Below are 25574 nucleotides of genomic sequence, written 5' to 3' on the forward strand. Positions count from 1 at the left end.
ATTGAGGATAAACCAAATGTAAATCTGCCTCCTCCTACCCATCAGCCTCAGGGGACTGCAGGACACCCTACCATGGCTGTAAGCAAGGCAAAAGAATTAAAAAGAAAAGGAACAAAATGTCTTCAAAAAGGGCTATCCACAAAATACCCTGTTGTGGATTTGTACTGTGGGTACACTTGACCTGGGTGGGACAGAGGCATTTCAGTCATGAATTTGGTGTGAATAGATCTCAGTTGCCATCAGGTGCATGGCAAAACCAAACAAAGCCTCTCTGAAGGGGATGCATCTAAACTAGGCTTGAGATATCCCCCTAAATAATTTAAAGATGGGCTTGCCTGGTGGCTTACAGGTAAAGAACCTGCCTGTCAATACTGGAGATGAGGTTTCAATCTGTGGGTTGAAAAGATCCCCTAGAGAAGGAAATGGCAAGCCGCTCCACTATTCTTGCCTGGAAAATCACATGGACAGAGGAGCTTGGTGGGCTAGAGTCCATGGGATTGCAAAAGAGTTGGACACAATTTAGCGACTAAACAACAATTTAAAGGCAGTGATTAGTTATCCAATCGAAGATAACTAAATATCAAGGGAACAAGAACCAGCAAAACAACAGAGAGAAGATATAAACCCACACATACTTCTGCTATTAAAGCCAGATTTAAAAAAAAGCCAGGCTTCCATGTTTATGGAAATAAACAATAACCATGAAAATAACTATACAGAGACTATGAAAAGTTATGTACTATATCTGAAAAAAAGAACCAAACTAAAAATAAAGATAATAATTGAAATTTTAAACTCAACGATCACATTTACAACATACTGACACTATGAGGGAGAAATAAAGAACTGGAAGGTGGGGTCAGAGGGCCTTACACAGAATGCAGGACTGAGAGAAGAAAATGGAAAAAATATACACTTGCAAAAAAAGTGTGTAGAAGTCATGGAAAATGTGGTACAAGGTTGCTACAAACATTGGCATGCTAGGAAGATATAAAAGAGGGAAAAGCAGATGGGGTTGAGAATTTTTCAGGACTGATGAATGATACCTATCCTCAGATTTAAGAGACTCAGTAGATTCCAGAAAAATAAAATAAAACCCATTCCTAAACAGTTCATATTAAAACTTCATAAAATCAAGACATAGAGAAAACCTTAAAACAACCAGGGGAAAAAAAAAGATTATCTTCAAAGAAGGAACTGACAATGGGCTTTTAACAGCAAGTGAGAAAAGAGAAGACTGATACAGCTTTAATGTGCTCAAAGAAAATTAGTGCTAAACCTGTAATTCTATACAAAACCACAAATGAATGAATTTGGAAAGAAAAGAAAAAAACGAATTTGGTCCCTTTCCCTAGAATGTGGTCCCCTTTAAAATTCTTGACACTCTGAGAGGGGCCTGAAAAACCCATGTTGAATGATTGCACTTTAATATGATGGGCTAGGTGATGAGTTTTCAGAACGGTGTTTGAGAAAGTCATAGAACAAGGCCCTGTGATGGCACACAGTTAGTGGGGAAGGGAGGAGAGGATACCTGAGAGACTGAAGTGGCTGCCAAAGACCAGCCAGGCTTACCTTATAATTCAAAATACCTGCTTTCTCCTTTCACTGATTCCTCAAATAGATGCAGCAAGGACCAGCTCATTATCCTTACCTTACAGGCAGAGTTGATACTCAAAATACTAAGGCATCAGCACTCATCAATCAGAAGAGATGTCTAGTACCAGACTAGCTGCTGGCTGTTGCATAAGTTCAGGGGTGTATCTTGTTGCTCCTCTAGTGGCTACAATAGGGAGAAACCCAGGGGAGACACTTATTAAGCTTCAGCTGAGATGATGGAGACATTCAAGGTAGCAGCTATCTAATAATTGGTATATTAATACATTTGCTGGCATCCTAATACATACCTGCTAAACATAACACTTCTAGCCCTTCCACCAGGCTCCTTAGTGGGTCTCATTCTTCCTCTCCTCCCTGATCACTACCTCACCTTGCCCCACCCCCACCCACAACTTCAAACATTTCAACAAAGCTGCTTCCCTGTATTCTATGAGGAATACATCTTAGCAAAAAAACCTTTCTTAAAACCCTCAGACAGGTATTGCATATTGTGCCTTGGTAACTGCCTGGATATGACTATACCATTTTGTTGCAACTCAAATGAACTTTATAAAATGAAAAGTGAGATTTATGCAGAAAATAAGAGGTATTAATTTGCTTTATAGCCAGATTCAAACTAAGCTTTCTTCATATGACAAGCTCCTTTGCTACATTTTATATTTGCATAAAGTAATTTATTTTCTTTATTATACAGTTTACATTCATAAAAGTTAGAAAATATAAATAACCAAAAGCACCTGCAATTTTTTCCTATCTCCCTCAGATATTGACTTTACCTCTTTATGTACATACATCTGTATATATGAACAGATATATATATATATATATATATATATATATATATGATTCAATTAACATTCATTTTATATGTAAATCTTTTCAGGATAAAGTTATATCTGTATTCATTGTCAATGTCAGAGGCACCAAAGTATGGCCATATTTAGCAAAGGAAACACTTTCTTCTTCTATTTGGATTTTAGTGAATGGATCAAGCACTATCCATGTGAAGTTGCTTTGACATCAAATGCAAAGTCCTGTAATAGTGTGGCTCAATGTGAATTGGATTATCATCTTCAGGTACAAAAACATATCATGAGTTCAAGAGCCCAAGGACTTCATTTTTAAAGCTTTGGAGCTTGAACTTTATTTGAATTCAAATTAAGTAATGCCCTTAGATCAACTTGAGCTGACAAATTCTTTAGAAGAAAGTGGAATAAGGCAATTTGATGGAAGTTATACTGTGCAGTGCCTTGTCACTCCAGATATTTCACCTTTACATTAAATTTTTTTTCAATTAACTTAATGGTAACTGTTGTATGCCTGATATTCAAGCTATCTGTCATTATTATTCATTTATTTATAAGCAGAACTATCATTTACAAGGACCTAATTCTTAAGGAAACATAATTACTCTAAACCAATCAATTTGCTTATATAAAACTTACCTCTGGAACAAAAGTTAAACATTGGTTGTCAAAGCATGTTCCCTGGGGATCCTCAAGTTTATACAGCATTGTTCCAAGCTTCAACAAAAATTTGCTGACTTAAGGTGACTTCCTGAAAAAAAGAGCAATGCATGCTATAAAATATGCAGAAAGAGCTACTTCACTGGCACCGGAATGAAGTAAAAAAAAAAGAAAAGTCCATTAATATATCCTGCACCCACTCCCTTCACCCATTTCACTTGAAAAGAATATAGAATCACAGGCCTAAAATTCTAAAGAAACTAAGTAGAAAGGGAGTTTAGAGTTCATTTTTCCAAAATAAATGTGTTTTGTAGGTAATGAAATTGAGACCCAGAGAGTTCATTCCACAAGACCACCCTGAGCCAAAAAACAGTCTCCAGAACCTGCTGGTCTTGACTTAACCACCGGTAGTCTTAGCACCCCACATATGAAGAACTGATAGAAAGCCTAGTGTGTGGACTGCTGTGCAGGTCACTAAATGACAAACTCCCAAAACTCTTCTGCCATATTTTCAATGTTTAGCAATTCCCACCTATGAAATCACCCCCTTTATTCATTCAAAGCTCATTTTAAACTCTGCCTCCTCTAAATATGTTTATTAAAAAGATATGAAAGTGAAAATTGAAAGTGAACTCGCTTAGTTGTGTCCGACTTTTTGCGACCCCATGGACTGTAGCCTACCAGGCTCCTCTGTCCATGGATTTTCCAGACAAGCGTACTGGAGTGGATTGCTATTTCCTTCTCCAGAGAATCTTCCCAACCCAAGGATCAAACCCAGGTCTTCCACATTGCAGGCAGACGCTTTACCATCTGAACCACCAGGGAAATCTAAAAGATATGAGGTTAATGCAATTTTTAAGAAGGTAAAGCTATACTTGTATCAAAACATGACTAACGATCTGGATAGTTATGCTTTCAGGTAAACAAAAGCAAGCATTCCATCTACCTCAAATCCCACAACAAGCTTGCATGGAGTAAATTTAAAAAGTTTTAAAATTTTGGAAGGTAATCATACTAAGTGTATAGCACATTGTAGTCGAACAATGCTTTTGCAATCAGTCAAAACTTTGCCTCTAGTGTCAGGCAACCCTAAGTTTCATTGTTCTTAGAAGACAACTCAGTGGTTCTCCAACTCAGTTTAGTCTCCTGCTGGTTAGTATGTGATTATGTGGTCAAGACTCTCACTCACTTCACAAAGAAATCCACCTGAGAACCTTAACATTTCCTTTAATAGGGAAAGTAACTGACATGCAATGATGAATCAGTAATAGAGCATGAAGATTATCCTACTTGACATTCTTCAATGGTTCCCTAGAGCCTTCAAGGTAAAGTCCAGACTTCTTACACTGGCAATCATGGACTTTCAGGATCTGAGCTTCATCTATCTTCCTAGTCCCATTTCTCAATCCTCTCCCTTCTTACTCTTTGGCCCAAGCATGCTAAACTACTTTTAGTTCTCTGGAAAAATTGAACTCTCAAGTCTTTCCACTTAAAATGCCCTACATATACCCTCTTGACATTTGTCTTGCTAGCTCCTACTCAATACCGCAAAAGTTTACTCCATCCGTGTGGAGTAGTTATCATGAGGTAATTAATGTCAACTACACCCCAAATACAGGAACAATTAATCCACTTTCAGTGAGACATCAACATTTGTCTTTTCATGACTAAACTTTCGGTAAAATATTTTATACTCACCACTTTCACTGCTTTATCACCCAATCATTTCTTAATCCTTTGCAAACCTATTCCCCCTAGCATTACTTGACTGAAAAGAAAATTTTAAGGCTACTAGTGTCCTCATAATCATTTAGGTCACTGACAATAGTTTTTTCCCCCAAAACCAAGTTTCCTTAAATTCTCTAAAGCCATCTAGACTACTGTCAATGAACTAAATGATTGTGAGTCACCCTACTATATTCTACCTCCCTTTCCTTCAGTTTTTCTTGTTGTCTTATTCTAATTGTGCCTTTTCTGTGTCATTTTCTGGCTCCACTTCTTCCTCTAATTAAAGATATTCCTCTTGGTTCACTAGATTCAAAATATTAGCATTAGAATATCTCCCAATCCCTTAACTCCAAAACAAAGTCAAATCATTTGTGTATCTTGTTGATTCTACCTTCTTAGTGAAAAAGGAAAAACTCATAGTCCAGTAGAAAGAGCAGTCATTTTGGAAATAAACTTGGGTTCAGATCTCAAGTGTGTCACCAGCTCTTAAGCAGTGTGGCACAGAGCTTATTATTTAACCCATTTGGGCTTCATCGTCTCATGTATTGGGGGCTACCCAGGTAGCATTAGTGGCAAAGAACTGCCTGCCAGACATAAGAGAATGGGTTTGATCCCTGAGCCGGGAAGATCCCCTGGAGGAGGGCATGCTAATCCACTTCAGTCTCATCTATTGGGCTTCCCTGATGACTCAGACAGTAAAGAATCTGCCTGTGAAGCTATAAATTTAAGAAAATAATGACTATATGTTAGTATTACTATATGAATTGTAGCATGCAAAGTGAATATTTCAATTACAAAAGTAAGCACTCAATGAAATCTGTTCAATATTACTGTTATTTCCATACCCACTTCCTCCAAACTTGTATAGTATCTCACTGTTCCAATTCATTTCTTCATACACATCAATGAAAGATAAATCTTACAGAGTGCATACATAAACATGTTTCTTTTCTGGCTTAATTGTTCCCAACTTCTTACTGAATCACAGTCCAATTCCTATTTCAGTAAAATTTCAGATTTTAGCACCATCCTTTCTTTCTAGACATCTGCCTCATGCACTTCTAAATGAATACCATTCTCCAAGCAAACGAGACTTTTTGTGGTCCAGAAGTCCAGCTCAATTCTGCCTCCTTTATGAAAATTATCTCCCCAGTTGGATATTTTATGCTGAGTATTTTTACTTGTACTTCTTACAAATTTGTAATCCCTTTTAGTTTGGCCAGACAGCATGCAGGATATCTCAGTTCCCTGACCAGGATTCAGACCCTTTGCCCCTGCATTGGAAGTGCAGAGTCTTAACTGCTGGGCCTTCACTGAAGTCTCTTAATTTGTACTCCCTGTGAAGGGAGAAACTAGGCTCTTATTCTCCTACTCACCACTTTGCTAAGTGATGAGACATGCATATATTTTTTAAATGCCAACTAGATTTTTCCTCAAGGAATTATTCTCCCTTCCTCAGCTTTTAATGAAGGGGTGGGAACAGCATAGGGAGGGAAGGATGTTTGTAGGGTATTAATAGAAGACAAGTGAGCTTCCACTTGGAAAAAGGAAGAATTGAAAAGTCACCCTAGAAATCCAGTTGTGACCAATCTTTGGGAAACCAACCCTTCATCAATTTGCTACGCTTGTTCCTATTTATTTTCTTCCCCAGAGTTATTTTCTAACATAGTCTTCTCTAAACCAAAGAGTAAATGGTTTTACTCTTTATTTTTAAACCCACAATTGAACATACAGGGATACACACACACATGATGTAATTTTATGTATTAGTTCATATTTTAGAATCTTATTTCTTTAAAATGAAATTTCTTCCAATCCAAATCCAAGAGGTATAATCTTCAGGCAGCATCTAGTATAGTGCCTTGGATATAGTACAAATTCAGTATGTACATTACATGAAATAATGTATAATACACAACTACAGAACTTAATGGAAAATATATAGCCCAAGTGAGTATGATACTTGGGGGCTAAGCCCCTCATCAATACCAACTAGGTAAACTCTTGGGTGCCTAGTGATGTACAAACTTTTTTTTTTAAGATGAGGAAAACTAAGACCCACAAAGAAGTTACATTAGCAATAAAGCTCCTGCTAAAAGCCAAGTTACTTGATACAGAGTCTATATGTCTCCCTCTGAATATTACTTTCTACACACACACACACACACACACACACACACACACAAGCTTTTTTCCTTTCTGATAATTTAAAGGGCTACAAAAGCTCCAAGGCTACTTTCACGCCTTTGCTAGACATTTATATGTAGCAAAAGGTCAAAATTATTTGGCCCACTGTGTTTAGAAAATTAAAAACTAAATTTATTTTAAAAAGTGGGAACTCAGAAGGTGGTGGTAGGCAAATACTCTAGCAGTACATTTTGCAAACCCTATGGCTCAGGTCCCTATGCTAGAGTTCAACTACCTTAATGAAGATGTATTTCAGCGAAGGAGAAAGAGCACACGACTTTGAGGACATATCAAATCCTGACTCTATGATTTACTGTGTGGCCCTGGCTGGGATACTTCTTTGAACCTTAGTTTCCTCATTGGTTTCCTGAAATTCAAAGATGCTTGCTCCTTGGAAGACAAGTTATGACCAACCTAGACAGCATATTAAAAAGCAAAGACATTACTTTGCCAACAAAGGTCCATATAGTCAAAGCTATGGTTTTTCTAGTAGTCATATATGGATGTGAGATTGGACCATAAAGAAAACTGAGCACCAAAGAACGGATGCTTTTGAACTGTGGTGTTGGAGAAGACTCTTGAGAGTCCCTTGGACTGTAAGATCAAACCAGTCAATCCTAAAAGGAATCAGTCCTGAATATTCATTGGAAGGGCTGATGCTGAAGCTGAAACTCTAATACTTTGGCCACCTGATGTAAAGAACTGACTCATTGGAAAAGACCCTGATGCTGGAAAAGATAGAAGGCAGGAGGAGAAGGGGATGACAGAGGATGAGATGGTTAGATGGCATCACTGACTTGATGGACATGAGTTTGAGCAAGCTCCGGGAGTAGGTGATGACAGGGAAGCCTGGTGTGCTGCAACCCATGGAATCACAGTCGGGCAGGACAGGGCAACTGAACTGACAGAACTGACTTCCTCATCAGCAACATGGAGATAATTCAGATTTGATGTGAAGATTAGAGAGGAAAGTATTCTGGCACATAGCCGAAGATTGACATATAATTATAAATGAATGAACAATGCGGTCGATGCTCAATAAAAGGAGATCCTGCAGGGCCTGATACTCCTATCTCCCGGGGAGCTCCAGAGCTGAAGACTCTTCGCTGCCCTCCGATCTCCGAAGCATTAAGCTCAGCCCTGAAAACCGCCCACATCTTTCCAACAGAATTCGGTGTCCCGAGCAGGGCCGGAAAAGGACTGCTACATGGGCCTCATTCTCAAGCCGGCCAAAGTACAAGTGGGCTGACAGCCTCGCTTCATCTTCCCTTCTCTCCTCCGCCCTCTCCCTCTGACAGCACTTCCCAGCTCCTGTGACACAGCTCCGCTGTGGGGGGGTTTCTCCGGCCGTTAGCACTCGAAAGTAGCATTTCGCTTTTCCTTCTCGTTTTTAACTCTCGGTTTGTTTCTACTCCACTCTCAGCAGCCTCAGGGCACTGCAAAGGATTCTAGAGGTCACACCCCGCCTTCTCCTGAGCGCCCAGGTCCGCTTGGGGCAGTTTGGAGGCCCTGTTGCCTAGGAAATTGGGGCGGGGCTTAGGAAACCAGCCCGGTGCCGGCTTTGCGCAGGCGCTCGCTCTGGTCTTTACTATCGCGAGAACTCCTCCCGGAAGTTCCACGTCAGTCAGTCGCCTGGTCAGCGGGTCGGTGGGTTTCTGCAGGACTGGTTGGTCGGTAGCGAGTGAGGGCGCCAGGCCTTGGACCGTCGGAGCCATGGTAAGTCCAGGCCTTGCAGGAGGCAGTGGGGCCCCGTGTGGCCAAGGCCAGTTCTTGGGGCTCCTGGCCTGAGACCCGCAGTTGTCCGCGGCCTGGTTTCCCGCTGCGGCCACCGCCTCAGGCCTTGAGGGGTCCTGGTCCAGTTTGAATTCTGGAAGGAAAGAGGCGGCAGGTCGTTTGGGGAGGCAATGCTTGGAGGGTCCCTGACTTCGGTGCTTACGGTGTTTGCTAGAGCTTCTGCGGTCTGCAGTGGGGTCCTTAGTGTAGGGAAATATAAGAGGCCGAAAATGTTGAATTCTGTAGAAGGTTTTGATGAAACTACCTCATTATGCCTTTAAAACGGTGACAGCTGATTTTGCACTCTTGTGCTTGTTTTGGAATAGTATGACCGCAGACTACGAACTTAAAACAGGCAGGCTCCCCCCATCCCCCCGCCTTTCAAAATGTGAATGGATCCTATAGAGTCAAAAGTGGAATTTCAGATGCTTTGGAACTCCAGCTTAAGTGTCAAGGGAGAAGCTTAGAGTTGGGACGTATTTTATAAAACTGGTTGGCGTGCTTGTCTGTATTTGCAAATATACTGACTGAAGAATGACCCTGAAAAGATCCTGATGCTGGGAAAGATTGAAGGCAGGAGGAGAAGGGAACGACAGAGGTTGAGATGGTTGGATGGCATCACCGACTCAATGGACATGAGTTTGAGTAAACGGGAGTTGGCGATGGACAGGGAGGCCCGGCGTGCTGCAGTCTATGGGGTTGCAAAGAGTTGGAGACGACTGAGCGACTGACTGAAGAATGACAGTCACACAGCATTTTTGACAAATGACAAATCATCACACCATTTTTTGTATTGTCACCCCCAAATATGCGCTAAAATATTTTTGCACTTGTTATACTAGTAAGAAAAACAGTACGATAGTGTGAGAATTTCTTTCCAAAAGCATGTAAGGGATTATGTATTTTGTATTTAAACATTTTCTTGCTTTTTTTTTTTTTTTAACTTCTTAGGCAGCACAGATTCAGAGATTTTGGAGCTTGAAGACCTTAGGGATTAATAAGTCCAGGTCCCTCACCTTACAGTTAAAAGGGAGGGGGAAAAAAAGTTTAAGGCTAATTGCTGCAGAGTTTTAACTGCAACAGAAGTTGATTCCCTGGGGAAACTTATGAACGTTATGAATATTTCCATAAAAATGCGTAGAGAAACACAACATTGCATAAAAATTTAATGGGCTCACTCACAGGTACTGTCACCCACCAATACTCATTCATGAGCTTTCTTGGGTCCGCAGGTTAAGAGCCCCAGAACAAAACTTAAGTCCTACTACCTTGTCTTACCAAGGACCTGCTCTGGAGTGTGCTGTGGTTTTCAAAATGGACATTTTTGGAAACAGCCCCTTGCATCTGCCTAATTTAGTTTTCTTTTAAGAGTATTTTTATGATTAAATATTTCATTCTTTAACACATTTAAAATCTTTTACAAAAGATTTTAAATGTAAATTTTTTCACTCATTTACCATAGAGTGTTTACTGTGTGCCATGGATTTTGCTAAACATTTGCTTCCTAATTCTCATAGCAGGTGGGAGAGTAAGTTATAAATGTTCATGGAGTGGTTAAAATAGGCAAGGCATTGTTCTTACTGCTTAATACTGAATTTAATTCTCATTACACTAAGGGATAGATAATAGTCAATAGTTTTATGTACATCAAACCTGAGGGAAGTTAAGTAAACTTGCCCACTGTCATGCGTTTGAGATGAGTGATGGAACTGAAGCTTGAGTCCATCATGATTCTTTAGATCTTGATTATACTATCTTAAACCTCTTTTGTTGTTTAGTCACTCAGTCACGTCCAACTCTTTTGTGACCCCATGGACCCACTGAGGCTCCTCTATCCATGGGATTTTCTAGGCAAGAATTCTGGAGTTAATTGCCATTTCCTTCTCCAGGGAATCTTCTTAGCTCAGGGATTGAACCCATGTCTCCTGTATTGGCAGGCAGATTCTTAAGTGCTGAGCCACCATGGAAGCCTCCCATACCCAAATATATAAGGTGCTGAATATTGCACATGAATGAGCTCTTTAGGAGCATCCACTCTAGAAACCAAAAACAGACATGTGCACAAATATTAAACTTTAAATTCTGTAGGATCCTGTAGGGAAGGATACTTCTGGTAGGGTAATCCAAGAGATTATATGATGGCAGTAACAGTTTAACTAAGTCCTAAGTGCCTTCAGCCTTGGGGAGATACAAGGAGATGTTTAGAGTTAAGGCTGCAGTATGAGTATCTTCCCTGATAGCTCAGTTGGTAAAGAATCAGCCTGCAGTGCAGGAGACCCTGGTTCGATTCCTGGGTTGGAAAGATCCCCTGAAGTAAGGGAAAGGCCACCCACTCCAGTGGAAAATTCCATGGATGGAGGATCCTGGTGGGCTGCAGTCCTTGGGGTTGCAAAGAGTCGGACACAACCGTGTAACTTCACTTTCATTTTCACCCACTCCAGTATTCTTGGGCTTTCCTTTTCCTTGTGGTTCAGCTGGTAAAGGATCTGCCTACAATGCTGGAGTCCTGGGTTTGGTCACTGGGTTGGGAAGATTCTCTGGAGAAAGGAAAGGCTACCCACTCCAGTATTCTGGCCTGGAGAGTTCCATGGACTGTATAGTCCATGGGGTCGCAAAGAGTCAGTCACAGCTGAGCCACTTTCACTCACTTTTATGAGTACCTTACTCATCTTGGTATTCCACAGTCCCTAGTACAATGTCTCTTTCAAAGTAGGCACTAAAATATTGGGAGAGATGCAGCAAGAGCCCTTGGCTGTGCTTTTAAAAACTGAGATTGTGCATTAGGGGCATGTTGTTATACTGGTGTTGCTTTGTACCTTGGGCCACCTTCACTTTTACTCAGTAATCAGTCATTTAAAACATTTTTTAATGGTAAAATATGCATAGTTTAAAAGTGTACAATTTCCTCATTTGCTAGAGAAAAAGTATGAGATATGCTGGCTTATGTAAACTTCCACCATGATTCCTGGTATATAATAGACACATCATGTTTGCTAACTATGGAGAGACCAGAAAAAAAGTTAATATCTGTGAAGGTAATTAATGGGGCAAGATTCAGAAATAGATGAAGTGAAAAGTCCTGCTTCAGGAAGGAATGTGAAGATAATGGTTTGAAAGTAGAATGTTTGAGATGGAGAAGATATTTTTGTGGCGATTGTGAAGAGCCAGAGAACTTAGATCTTTTAAAGGAAAGTAAGAGGTGGAGGTTGTTGCCAGAAGGAGGGGAGGCCTTTATAGAAGTGAGAACCAGGTTCAAAGTAGTCAGTGACCCAGATTTGATAGAAGTCCAAAATGATAAGTAAGAGCCTTGTGAGGTGTTTGCTTTGTCTCAAGAAATTACCTCTGCTGAAATCATTTAGCAGTCTTCATTTGTGTAGAAAAGTAATGTTAAATTTCTCTCCCATTCATGAACATCTCAGAAGATAGCAAAAATAAAAATTTGATAGTAACTCAACTTGCCAAGTAAACTCTTGGGTTGTGTTTTAAAACCTGCTGAAGGAGAAACATGTTTTAAATCAGTCTTCCTCATATCTGCTTCCAAGAGAGAACTGAGACTACTACCATAAGCCATCAGTGTGTATAATGAATTAACTTTTCTCCTAAAAAGCCATCCTTGGAAGAACTGAGAAAATAGTTATTCAAATCATTTTTTTTTTCTGTGGTTTGGATGATAAATCCAGATTGAAAAACACTGTTTTTAACCTATTAGTATTTATGATGAGAGAGAGTATTTTAGCTTTGGTTCAAAATTCTCCTAATTTCCATTTGGTTATTATAACTTAAATCCATTAAAATATTATAAACATTCCCATTTGACTCCAGAGCCCTTCATGGACATGTATATAATAACCCTTATTGATCCCACATTACATTGTCTGGCATTTACTATTAACACTATTGCCAAAATAAATCTACTATTCTCTGAAGAACTCAATTTAAAAAAATAGTAAAGGTATAATTGACATGATATTATATTAGTTTTAGGTGTCTAGTATAATGATTTGATACTTACATATAGTAAAACAATCACCACAATAAGTCCGGTTAACATTTGTCACCATACATAGTTACAAAATTGTGTGTTTTTTTCTTGTAATGAGAACATTTAAGATCTACTCTCTTAGCAGCTGTCAAATATGCAACACGGTATTATTAACTGCTTTGCTGTACATTACATCTCCATGATTTACTTTATAACTGGAAGTTTGTACCTTTTGACCTCCTCTACCTATTTCTCCCTCTTCTACACTCCACCTCTGGCAGCTACAATCTATTGTTTTCTGTATCTATGAGCCAGGTTTGTTGTTTTTTTTTTTTCTCATATACCAACCAAAACAACATATCACAACATATTGAGGGCCAAAGCAGATATGAGAAATGAACTGTCTTCTGTTAAGTCAGAATTTAAAGAGTTCTGCAAAACTGTAAACATCGCTACTCTTATCACTAAATTTCTTTCGAAGCTCTAGTTATTTTATTTAAGTTAATGTGAATAGGTTTAGTATGTTTTTGAAAATGAATTAATACATGAATATTTTAAAGTTGTCTCAGTTTTCATTTTTAACATGATAAATATTAATAAATATAATCTACATAAATAAGGTGGCTCAAACAGTAAAGAATCTGCCTGCAATACAGGAGACTCGGGTTTGATCCCTGAATTGGGAAGATCCCCTGGAGAAGGGAATGGCAACCCACTCCAGTATTCTTGCATGGAGAATTCCATGGACAGAGGAGCCTGGTGGGCTACAGTCCATGGGGTCAAAAGAGTTGGACACAACTGAGCAACTAACCCTTTCACCTTTCACCCTTCATATAAACAGAAGCTTTTTTATGTCCTCAAAAATTAATACTGTAAAGGTGTCTGTAAACCAAAAAGTTTGACAAGTGCTGCTGTAAGTTAAAGTTTTTTAAATACTCGTATTTTTTTGTATGTATGAGTGTATAAGTAGGTGCTTTAGACTTTAAACTGTGGCTACAATTTCGCAGAGTAAAAACTGAATTGTTTTGTAGGCATGTTAATGGACTTTTTACTTAAGATTGCAAACATGTTTCATTTGACATAGCAATGTAACATTTTGTTTGCTTGTTTTTCATGTTGTTTGTCCTTAGCCTCTGCGACTTGATATCAAGAGAAAACTTACTGCTCGATCTGATCGAGTTAAGAGTGTGGATTTGCATCCTACAGAGCCTTGGATGTTGGCGAGTCTTTACAATGGTAGCGTGTGCGTTTGGAATCATGAAACACAGGTAGAAATTTTTAAGGGCTTTATTAGAAATACTGTCTTAGACTGTTTATAATGAAAGAGGATAAATATAACAGTCTAGTAGTATGTGTGTGTATACTGCTTTTCCAAATAAATTGGTACAAAGTATTTTTAATATAAGCCAACATTTATGAAGATAGAGCTTGTGGGAGAAACTATTCTGGGCTTACTGTATCCAATATTGAAGTATTAAGTTCTCATTTAGGTATATTAGCTCTTCTTTGAAGAAACTGACCAATATAAGATCACTTGCTGTAGATAATAGTATTTAATGGTACTTAATTTTCCATTCAATGAGTGTTCTAAAAATCTTTATAATGGGACTTTTACTTTTACTGATTTTCCCCCACATGCTTAATATAATGCATGATGCAGATAACTTTCAGACAGCCATACAGATTATAGACGATATCAGAGAGATGTTTGCAGTCAGCTTTTCATTACATGTGGAAATATGTCTTTTACAGATTATCTGTCTTAAATGCTTTCATCTGAGTAAGTGATATATTTTTAACTTAGTTTATTTTTTCCAGTCTTTCTTGGCCATCCTTAATCTTTTTCTTTCAAGGTATAGAACATAGTCAGCACTATACTATACAGTTTTGTGTCTATTTATACAATAATTATCCACAACATCCAAGGTTAAGTTTTTAAAATCCAGATAAAATTCAGATTTGAGGGGTTTAAAATGGCAAAAATAGGCTGTAGGAGGAACCAAGTTCAAAAGTAAACTTAAAACCACCCTTTCAGCTTATATCATTCTAATGAAACAGTAAGGACTGCACATTTCAACCAGGACCCCACCAGTGATATTTTATTCACGTTAACATTTTGTTTTCTGCTGTATCCCAGTGCCTATGACATTACCTGGCACACAGTAAGTGCTCAGTAACTATGTGTTGAACTACTGAATAATAAACTTTGCATTTATCAGTATATCATTGATTCAGAATTTCTGTCCTCTGCAGTTTCAAATCTTGTGAATTCCTTTTGCCTTGATGTGGAAAGTATGCTTGCTAATTGCTTTTGGTGGGGTAGGGGATCTATTCTATCCAAATGTTTAAAATCTTTCTGATTTTATGCTTAACAGATATATATTGGTGCATCCACCACCCCCACCATGCTTCCTAGGGGTTCCCTCTGTCAGCTCCATTTCACCATCTCTCACTCTCCTTCCTCTCACTATGGTATGCTCTAAAGCCCAGGTGTACTTCCCTCAATTTTACTGTAATGTAACTGCTTGATTCAGGTCATCTACTTTGCTTCATCTTTGTTTTTGTGCCCTTCTGCAGGGCCATCTGCTTCCCCCTTCATAATTCATCTCATTGGTAATTTTTAAAATTTCCTTCTTTCCTTCAAGAAAAGAAGGTTCTGTGAGGACAGGGATTTTCCTAGTGTCAATTCCCATTGTTATTTCAAGTGGGCACCTGACAGTCAGGCTCATAGTAGATACTCAGTAAGTCTTGTTGAATGTTTGATTTGTTTTGGTTCTCCCTGCTTTTCTTCCTTTATCACCAACAGAAGTTACTTGGTACTCATGTATATGGAGAGCAAGATGCTTGAAAGAGCCAGAAAGGTTTTTGGGAGTAAATTCAAATGTTCTTCAATTTCAAATAAGGAGGAATTATTTACTCTTTGTGGTGATGGGTACAGCAGTTTAAAAATCAGTATGTTAGAATTTGAAGTCATCCTGCTAATTAAATGATGTGGGCATGACTTAACTATGTTGAGGCTTGATTTACTTACCTAAATGAAGGTGATATGTTGCCTTTCTTACTTCACAGGATTGTCAGAAGAATTAAATTAGATAAAATTATGTATGAAACCCTGTCAGGCACCATACAAGTATTTCTTTATTTACTTCTCATTGGTGATTTATATGTTGAGTGTGTAGTGTTTCATCCTCTTTATCTTGTTTAGCTTCTGGAGTAGGAAGGCCATCCCTTAGGTCATTTGTATCAGCCACAGCACTTAACGTAGACCTGAACCATGACTCTTAGTGCTGTGGCTGCTTTATTTTTTACTGCACAGCAGATCCCTGAGTTTGTTGCCACCTTAAGAGGAGGCCTTACACATAGCTGTGAAAAGAAGACATGTGAAAAGCAAAGGAGAAAAGGAAAGATACACCCATTTGAATGCAGAGTTCCAAAGAATAGCAAGGAGAGATAAGAAAGCCTTTCTCAGCCATCAATGCAAAGAAATAGAGGAAAACAATAGATTAGGAAAGACTAGAGATCTCTTCAAGAAAATTAAAATGCCAAGGGAACATTTCATGCAAAGATGGGCTCAATAAAGGACAAAAATGGTATGGACCAAGCAGAAGATATTAAGAAGAGGTGGCAAGAATACATGGAAGAACTCTACAAAAAAGATCTTCACGAGCCAGATAATCACGATGGTGTGATCACTCACCTAGAGCCAGACATCCTGGAATGTGAAGTCAAGTGGGCCTTAGGAAGTATCACTACAAACAAAGCTGGTGGAGGTGATGGAATTCCAGTTGAGCTATTTCAGATCCTGAAAGATGATGCTGTGAAAGTGTTGCACTCAATATGCCAGCAAATTTGGAAAACTCAGCAGTGGCCACAGGACTGGAAAAGGTCAGTTTTCATTCCAATCCCAAAGAAAGGCAGTGCCAAAGAATGCTCAAACTACCGCACAGTTGTACTCATCTCACACGCTAGTAAAGTAATGCTCAAAATTCTCCAAGCCAGGCTTCAGCAATATGTGAACCATGAACTTACAGATGTTCAAGCTGGTTTTAGAAAAGGCAGAAGAACCAGAGATCAAATTGCCAACATCCTCTGGATCATCAAAAAAGCAAGAGAGTTCTAGAAAACCATCTATTTCTGCTTTATTGACTATGCCAGAGCCTTTGACTGTGTGGATCACAATAAACTGAAAAATTCTGAAAGAGATGGGAATACCAGACCACCTGGCCTACCTCTTGAGAAACCTGTATGCAGGTCAGGAAGTAACAGAACTAGACATGGAACAACAGACTGGTTCTAAATAGGAAAAGGAGTACGTCAAGGCTGTATATTGTCACCCTGTTTGTTTAACTTATATGCAGAGTACATCATGAGAAATGCTGGGCTGGATGAAGCACAAGCTGAAATCAAGATTGCCGGGAGAAATATCAATAACCTCAGATATGCAGATGACACTGCATATCCCTTATGGCAGAAAGTGAAGAGGAACTAAAGAGCCTCTTGATGGAAGTGAAAGAGGAGAGTGAAAAAGTTGGCTTAAAGCTCAACATTCAGAAAACTAAGATCATGGCATCCAATCCCATCACTTCATGGCAAATAGATGGGGAAACAGTGGAAACAGTGGCTGACTTTATTTTGGGGGGCTCCAAAATCACTGCAGATGGTGATTGCAGCCATGAAAATGAAAGACGCTTGCTCCTTGGAAGGAAAGTTATGACCAACCTAGACAGCATATTGAAAAGTAGATACATTACTTTGTCAACAAAGGTTCATCTAGTCAAGGCTGTGGTTTTCCCAGTGGCCATGTATGGATGTGAGAGTTGGACTACAATGAAAGCTGAGTGCTGAAGAATTGATGCTTTTGAACTGTGGTTTTGGAGAAGACTTTTGAGAGTCCCTTGGACTGCAAGGAGATCCAACCAGTCTATCCTAAAGGAGATCAGTCCCGGGTGTTCATTGGAAGGACTGATGTTGAAGCTGAAACTACAGTACTTTGGCCACCTGTTGTGAAGAGCTGACTCATTTGAAAAGACCCTGATGCTGGGAAAGATTGAGGGCAGGAGGAGAAGAGGACAACAGAGGATGAGATGGTTGGATGGCATCACCAACTCAATGGACATGAGTTTGGGTAAACTCCAGGAGTTGGTGATGGACAGGGAGGCCTGGCATGCTGCGGTTCATGGGGTCGCAGAGTCGGACACGACTGAACAACTGAGCTGAACAGAACTAAGTGCTTTTGTGCATTACCATGTCATCTTGTAAGTTGCATGTTCTGCCTGCTCACATGTGTCTATATCACAGTCAGCTGGTAATGGTTGTGCAGGTTGGAGCTCATGTCCCCACTTATTCAGTCTTTTCTGAAGAATCTTTGAGGTCTTGCTCAGGAAGCCAGATTGGGCTCAACGGTTCTTATGAACCAGTTCCTATATTTAAATTTGGTACACATGGTTAATCAATCAGAATATGCTCTTTTCATTATTCTCTAGTACAGAAACAGATATAGAAAAGTGATAGTTTGGGGCTTCCCTGGTGGCTTAGTGATAAAGAATCCACCTGTCAATGCAGGAGACATGAATTCGATCCCCAATCCGGAAGGATCCCACATACCGAAAAGCAGCTAAGCCCGTGCACCACAGCTATTGACTCCGTGCTCCAGAGCCTCGGAGCCGCAACCACTGAGCCCATGTGCCACAACTGCTGAAGCCTGTGCTCTGCTTTAAGAAAGGGCCACTTCAATGAGAGGCCCATGCACAACAACTAGAAAAGAACCCCCATTCTCCACAACTAGAGAAAAACCTGTGCAGCAGTGAAGACCCAGAACAGCCAAAAAATAAATTATATATATAAAAAAAGAATGAAATAATTTTTTAAAAGGGATGGTTTGACTTTCAGAATTTTAAAGAACAAAGCATCAAAGTGGGAGGACAAAGAAATGCATTCATTGCTGTTCTTTCTGCAACGGTCTTCTAGTTTTCCACCTTCATTCTGTGTGTATAATTCTTTTCTGAGCAGCTTTCTATCCTGTGTATATAATTATATTCTGAGCAGCTTTAAAGGACATCTTAATCACTGTGAAGAATTAAGAATCACTTAATTCATCACTAAAAAGAAACAGCTTCTGTATGGAAGTATATTGCTGAAGTATACAAAAGAATTGTATATTGTTTGTAAGTTTATTTTATGAGTTTATGGGCTTAATTTTTATAAAAGAAGAAAACTAAGAGCTAATTCATTCAATAAATACTTATTACACATGGGTTATTTTTCATCCGCTGTTCTAGGCTCTAGGTATACAGTGGTGAACAAGATTCCCACCCTCAGGGGGCTTAGCAGGGAAGACTGACATTAAACATGTAATTATGAAAGTGCTATGTTATGAAAGTGGAGCATAAGGTTCTCTGGGTGGGTTTTCAGGCGGAGGGAATGGGAGCAAAGGTAAGACTGAGAGTAGCTAAGAATGGGGCTAGAAAACTAGGGAAGGACTGGAGCACAGAGGATGGGGAACTTCATCTTGTGGACATATGCTTTCTTTTTTCTTTTATAAGTATTTTAGGTTTGAATCTGTTAAAAGATGATTGGTCAATGTTTTCCATTCGACTGCTTTTATATTTTAGCTAGAGAATATTTTTAAGATTAGAAGTGATCTAAATAATTGGATGTTTTAAGTATAACAGAATAGATTTTTCAGTTATTTTCTCATAACTCAAAGTGGTATGTTCTTGTTACATTTTTAAGACACTGGTGAAAACATTTGAAGTGTGTGATCTTCCTGTCCGAGCTGCAAAGTTTGTTGCAAGGAAGAATTGGGTTGTAACAGGAGCGGTAAGTAAGCATATGAATTTCTTTTTTTTTCTTTTTTAGCATATGAATTTCTAATCCCATTTCTGAATTTGTCAGTGATTACCTAAATGAATTGCAGAATTTTGATTCTGGCTTTCTTTTGTTAATTAGTGCAGTGTTTTGAAGTCTGGACTTTATACCTTGAGCCTATAGTATATTTTTTTGTGCAGTTTACTTCATAAGAGTAATGGTGGTTTTTAAATTTCCATTTCTAGGATGACATGCAGATTAGAGTGTTCAATTACAACACTCTGGAGAGAGTTCATATGTTTGAGGCACATTCAGACTATATTCGCTGTATTGCTGTTCATCCAACCCAGCCTTTCATTCTAACCAGCAGTGGTAAGAGATGACCCCTTTTGGTCATGTAGGTCTCTGAGTAATTCATTTTCATTCAGTGAGACATGCAGTTCATTTACTGCTGTTACAAGTAGAGTTCTAATTCCAAGCAGCCTTTAAACTGTTTAAATCCATTAACGTGCTATCAGTGCTGCTTGCTTTTGTATTTTAATGAATATCAGCTCTACTTAGGATTTGTGTAGCAGTTGCTCCAAAATCTGTCAGGGAAGACCTGAAGGTCTAGATTCTGAAACATCTGCTGAACAGAAAGCTGAGTGAGTGAGTGAGTGAGTGAGTTTTTGGCAGATTGCCATATACTCTAGTCAGTTTTATCTTTATATTCAGACTACTTTGCACCTTGATGTTATGTATGAAGCTGTGGAGCTTTTTGGAAGGCAGTTAAAACAAGTTGCACTAAATTGGTAATAGCTCTTTGAAACATTTTTAAGTTAGAAATTGAGAGGTAATTCAGAACTTTTTCTAACCAATTGAAGCTTGGTGTGCTACAGTCCATGGGATTGAAAAGAGTCAGACATGACTAAGCAACTGAACTGATTAAAAGAGAAATGCTTGTTTCTGAAATAGTCATTGTCATCATTATTCAGTCATACTTAGACTCTAATTAAACTTATGTTGCTCTTTCATCATTCTGTAAAGTCCATTGAGTCTGTTTTAAATTTTTTCCATGAAATTTGTACATTTGCTGTTAGTAATCTCTTTTATCTCCATTCTTCAGAAAGTTAAAATTATTCTTAGAATAAGCATTTTGAAAAATCTGTCCAATTCTGATTCTGTGTCTGTAAGTCATGGAATATATGATTTGTGTTAGATTTTCTTCCTTAAAAAGGCACAGAGATTCTGCACCTTAGTTCTGAATGAAAGAAATAGAAATTGCAACTAACTGGAGACTTTCTTTTGGTCTAGATGACATGCTTATTAAACTCTGGGACTGGGATAAAAAATGGTCTTGCTCACAAGTGTTTGAAGGACACACCCATTATGTAATGCAGATTGTGATCAACCCTAAAGATAACAACCAGTTTGCCAGTGCTTCTTTGGACAGGACAATCAAGGTAAGGTGCCCATCGTTTGTGTCAGTTATGCTTGTTGGTGAGATATAGTTGTGTTAGGTATTTTACTGCTGGCTTCCCAGAAAGTTATTTCTATCTGAAAAGTTTCTCTCAAAAGCTCATTTTGAAGCAAAATAAGACTTCTTATTTTGATTCAGAAGGGCATATTCTGTTTAGAAAAATGGTGTGGCAACTCACTGCTCTTAATGGAGGGGTGTTTTTCCATGTGGAAGCAATATATTGTAAGAGTTTTAAACCTCTGCAAAACTAGAGTAAAAAAATGCCTGTGTCTTCTCTAAGTCACTGTTTTCCTCTTTGTTAGTGTATTTGCTGGTGCCTTCTACTGATTATTAATCTATTTCATCTGCCTCCATTCTCTTTTTCTTATTCCATTTCTCCATACCACTACCAGTTACCTTTCTAAAACATGGGTTCTGTCTTATCAGTTCCCAATCTAAGGGTAAAGTCCAGTTGCCTTGGTATGGAATAAAAGAGTTTCCAAGACCAACCTTAGCTAATGTTACAAGACATCTCCTGTAAACCTGATCTTCTCACCATTTTCTCAAGAGGCCATGAATGTTCACAGAACCTTACCTCTTTCAGCTGGTCCCTCTGCCTACAGTATTCTTTATTCTCCCTTTTTGATTTCTTTTCTTCTGGAGAATTACTCATGTTTCAAGGCTTAGCAGTTATTTACTCTGAGAAGCTCCCTTCAGACATCCATTTCACCCCTAGACAGAGCCATTCTCATCTCATTCCTTTCTCTTTTTTTTGGCCTCTATTATGGTCTTCCTGTTGAATAATAATGGGAAATCTTTATTCCTGAAATGTTGATGTTTGGGGCAGGAACCGTATGTTACCCTCCTCCTACAAGCAGACAAACGTTAGCAAGCAGCACAGTGCCCTGTCTGTATTAGATGCTTAATACATGTTGCAGTGAGTGCAAATATATTCCTTTTCCCACTATAATATTTAAAATATTTCTATATGCATAGATTTAACTTTGATTACATGAATAGGCTTACATCTATATAACATTTTTATTAGTTTTCCTTTAACTTGTATAAAATGTTATTTTCTGTTTGACAACTTATTATTAAATGGAACATGTTGAGTATCTTGGGGCTTTTAATTATTTTTTTTCTTTTACTGGATTATCCTTGCTTTTGACATAGGTTGAAAACTTAGAAATTAGTTTCAAACTTTCTTCACTAAATTAGATATAGCCTGAGGACAAAATTGTTTTACCTTTGGCTCTAGTATAGTTTGTTTACATACGTTTATACTACCCACAGGGCTTCCCATGTAGTTGTCATACAAAATAAATGTTTGTAAAGATAAAGCTCAATAGCAGTACTGTAGTAATATTTGACTGCTTTTTCATACTTTTAATTTTTTGATTAAAGCAGTAATTTTCTCCTTTTAATATATCTTACTAAGTCGATTTTCATTAGCTTTGTGTTATTAATAACTCTCTCATAACATCATTTCCTACCCTTAAAGTAGTGTTTCTCAAAGTCAAGACACCTGGGGTGTCTGTTGATAATCTAGATTCCTGAACTTCATTGTAGTTCCACTGAATCATAATCTCTTAGGATAAAGCCTGGAAATTGGCATTTCAGAGAATGCCATAGTGATTCTGCCCCCTGGAAATTCAAGTAAAGTGAGGAAGAACCCAAACAAGTGGGTTAAAAATATGAGCATTCTTCAGCTTCTCTCCTGGGCTTTGGCATTTCTGTGACTGTCAGGGGTGTGATGGAGCTGCCTTCTGAAATGAAGGCCCCATGTTGACTGGCAGATGCTGTTGCTCTCTGAAGGTGTGGCAGCTGGGCTCATCATCACCAAACTTCACTCTGGAGGGACATGAGAAAGGCGTGAATTGCATTGATTACTACAGTGGTGGTGACAAGCCATACCTCATCTCAGGAGCAGATGACCGTCTTGTGAAAATATGGGACTATCAGGTACAGTTTTTTCATAGCTTACTTGCCTTATGTTAGATATACTTCTCACTGTTTCTTATAGGACAGTTCAAACTTGAGTTGTTGAACTCTATTTTGGGCATAATAAGTTAAGGCATCAGGAATTGTACCTAAACTGTGGTCTCAGAATTCCTCATGAAAATAACAACAAATGCTTATTAAGATTTTAAAAATAAAATGCCGTCTTGTTTATTTTTCATTTACTACTAGAAATGAGAAATTTCAAGATTTTAATTAAAATGAATTCTTGCATCCTTTAGTATCCTCATTGGCAGACTTCCATTTGTATTTCAAAACTAGCATACTAGTGACTAATGTCAGACATCACAATAGTGCTATCATTTTGCCACATAGACTTGTAAACCTGGTTATGAACTTTTGTTACTACACTTTTTATCTCCAAGATTTTAAATTTTTATATTTTTGTTTCTCACATCAGAATAACCACGAATAGTTAATAAAATGAGGCCTAGAAAACCACTTATAGTGAGATACTCAAATCTGTGTTTAAATACAGGATAAAAACATTAAAGACATCTTAGGAAATTGGGGGACTGATACTTAGATGAAAACCAACTCTTTCAGGGTGTGTGTGTGTGTGTATGTTTTCCTCTTTAAATATGATAGTTACTTTTGTCTGTACAATCAATGAGAAAACATGTACACAATAAGATGATTCTCTTTCGAAAATCTATATTGAATACTATTTAGATTGTTATGACCATTACCATTGATTCTGTATCTGTGCTCTGGGAAAATTAAGGATGAGTTAATTGTTTTCCACTAATGAGAGTGTTTTCTGTGTATTGACTATAGAATAAAACTTGTGTACAGACACTGGAGGGACATGCCCAAAATGTGTCTTGTGCCAGTTTTCATCCTGAGCTGCCAATTATCATCACAGGTTCAGAAGATGGTAAGTTAGAAATGTATATTTATTCCTATGCTTATCATTCATTGTTAAGTGGATATTTAAGCCAGCTTAGTGCCCTGCATTTTTATTGGAAGTTTCAAAAGATTTTGATATTGTTTATTAGAGTAGATTACTTAAGCTATAAAACAGTACAAGGACATTGTTATTATCATTATCATCATCATGATTCTGATATGTTTTGACTCTGTTAGTTACATAAGAGGACACCTAGAAGTGCTAGCAGAAAACGGAAAAAGCCTGTGCTTTGGAGTCTAAAACCCAGGATCAGATTCAGGCTCTGCCACTTCATAGATGTGTGACTTGGGTACATTATGAAATGGGAATAGATATGCCTACCTTATAGGATTGTAGTGAAAGGATGTGGAGAAATAACATAGAAAGCATCTGGCATGTAATAGGCACTGTACCCAGGAATCTTGTCATTATTTCACACATAAAAATTACGTTTCTTTGTTTTAGCTTGTTATGCACTTTCTATTATATGTTTATGTTACTTTATAAAGTCACAGACTACAGATCAAAAATGAAGCTTCTAGGAAGTGTGTTGTGTTTGAATATAAAGACTTCCACATGGCTGGTTCACCTGACACTTCATTGTTGGGTATTCAAGTCAAATGGCTTATTCATATTGTTTTTTCAGGAACCGTGCGTATTTGGCATTCAAGCACCTATCGCCTTGAGAGTACTTTGAATTATGGAATGGAGAGAGTATGGTGTGTGGCCAGCCTGCGAGGGTCCAATAACGTTGCTTTGGGCTATGATGAAGGGAGCATCATTGTTAAGGTAATCTCTAATTCCACCGTCTCTGAATAGGGGTAAACGGGGAGCAGTTTTAAGTCACCAGTTTTGTTAAACTGGCACTCTGTCATTGAGCTATGTACCTAAAAGAGATTAGGTACTGTAGAGGAGAGTTACGTGGAAGAAAGGAGCCCTCCATTAAATGAAAATAGAAAATGTTTATTTTGTTGTAGTTTCATTTGTTTTCCTTTTTGCGGCTAAAAGTCATTTGTCATTCCTCTAGCTTGGTCGGGAGGAACCTGCCATGTCCATGGATGCCAATGGAAAGATAATCTGGGCCAAACATTCAGAAGTCCAACAGGCCAACCTAAAAGCAATGGGAGATGCTGAAATTAAAGATGGAGAAAGACTACCACTGGCAGTAAAAGATATGGGCAGTTGTGAAATATACCCTCAGACTATTCAGCACAATCCTAACGGGCGGTAAGCTACCACCAGAATCTCCCTCTGGGCCTCTGTGTGTGTTTGCATATCCACAGCTTGTCCCAGCACTGCCCTGTGATGCGCATTCCTCATTGAGCTTTTGCCCAGGCCTCACAGTCCTCAACACAGTGGCAGGCAGCCAGTCCTGTTGATCTTGTCTGCATGCACCGTGAAGCATAATTGCCTTCCTGGCCTTTCCCACTACACAGTCGTGAACAGTGGAATAGTTTTGTGTTGACTCTATTTCACATTTGTTGGTATGCGTCCTTATGACATGTCTTTATGCTCCTTCAAGGGCAAGAATCCTGTCTTATCTGAGACTTAGTAGGTGCTCTCTAAATATTTGCTGACTCATTGCTCTTAAGAAGAGTTGTGAGGTCTTTGTCTTGTGAAAAAGTTTTGGGAAAGGTAATAATTCTGCTGCTTCTCTATAATTTG

General features: G+C 38.5%; 1 protein-coding gene across 1 annotated transcript in view; it reads left to right on the forward strand.

Annotated features, from left to right (window-relative positions):
- Window positions 1-8600: 8600 nt before the first annotated feature.
- Window positions 8601-25574, forward strand: part of COPB2 (COPI coat complex subunit beta 2) — a 32614-nt gene continuing 15640 nt past the window's right edge. Inside the window, exons 1-9 of the mRNA XM_065942134.1 lie at window positions 8601-8714; window positions 13884-14021; window positions 19486-19572; window positions 19806-19932; window positions 20854-21002; window positions 22817-22963; window positions 23798-23897; window positions 24556-24698; window positions 24937-25136. Coding sequence (XP_065798206.1) covers window positions 8712-8714; window positions 13884-14021; window positions 19486-19572; window positions 19806-19932; window positions 20854-21002; window positions 22817-22963; window positions 23798-23897; window positions 24556-24698; window positions 24937-25136 — 1094 coding nt within the window. The 5' untranslated portion in view covers window positions 8601-8711. The remainder of the gene's footprint in view (window positions 8715-13883; window positions 14022-19485; window positions 19573-19805; window positions 19933-20853; window positions 21003-22816; window positions 22964-23797; window positions 23898-24555; window positions 24699-24936; window positions 25137-25574) is intronic.

This window comes from Muntiacus reevesi, chromosome 8, assembly GCF_963930625.1.
Source record: "Muntiacus reevesi chromosome 8, mMunRee1.1, whole genome shotgun sequence".
Classification (NCBI taxonomy): Eukaryota; Metazoa; Chordata; class Mammalia; order Artiodactyla; family Cervidae; genus Muntiacus; species Muntiacus reevesi.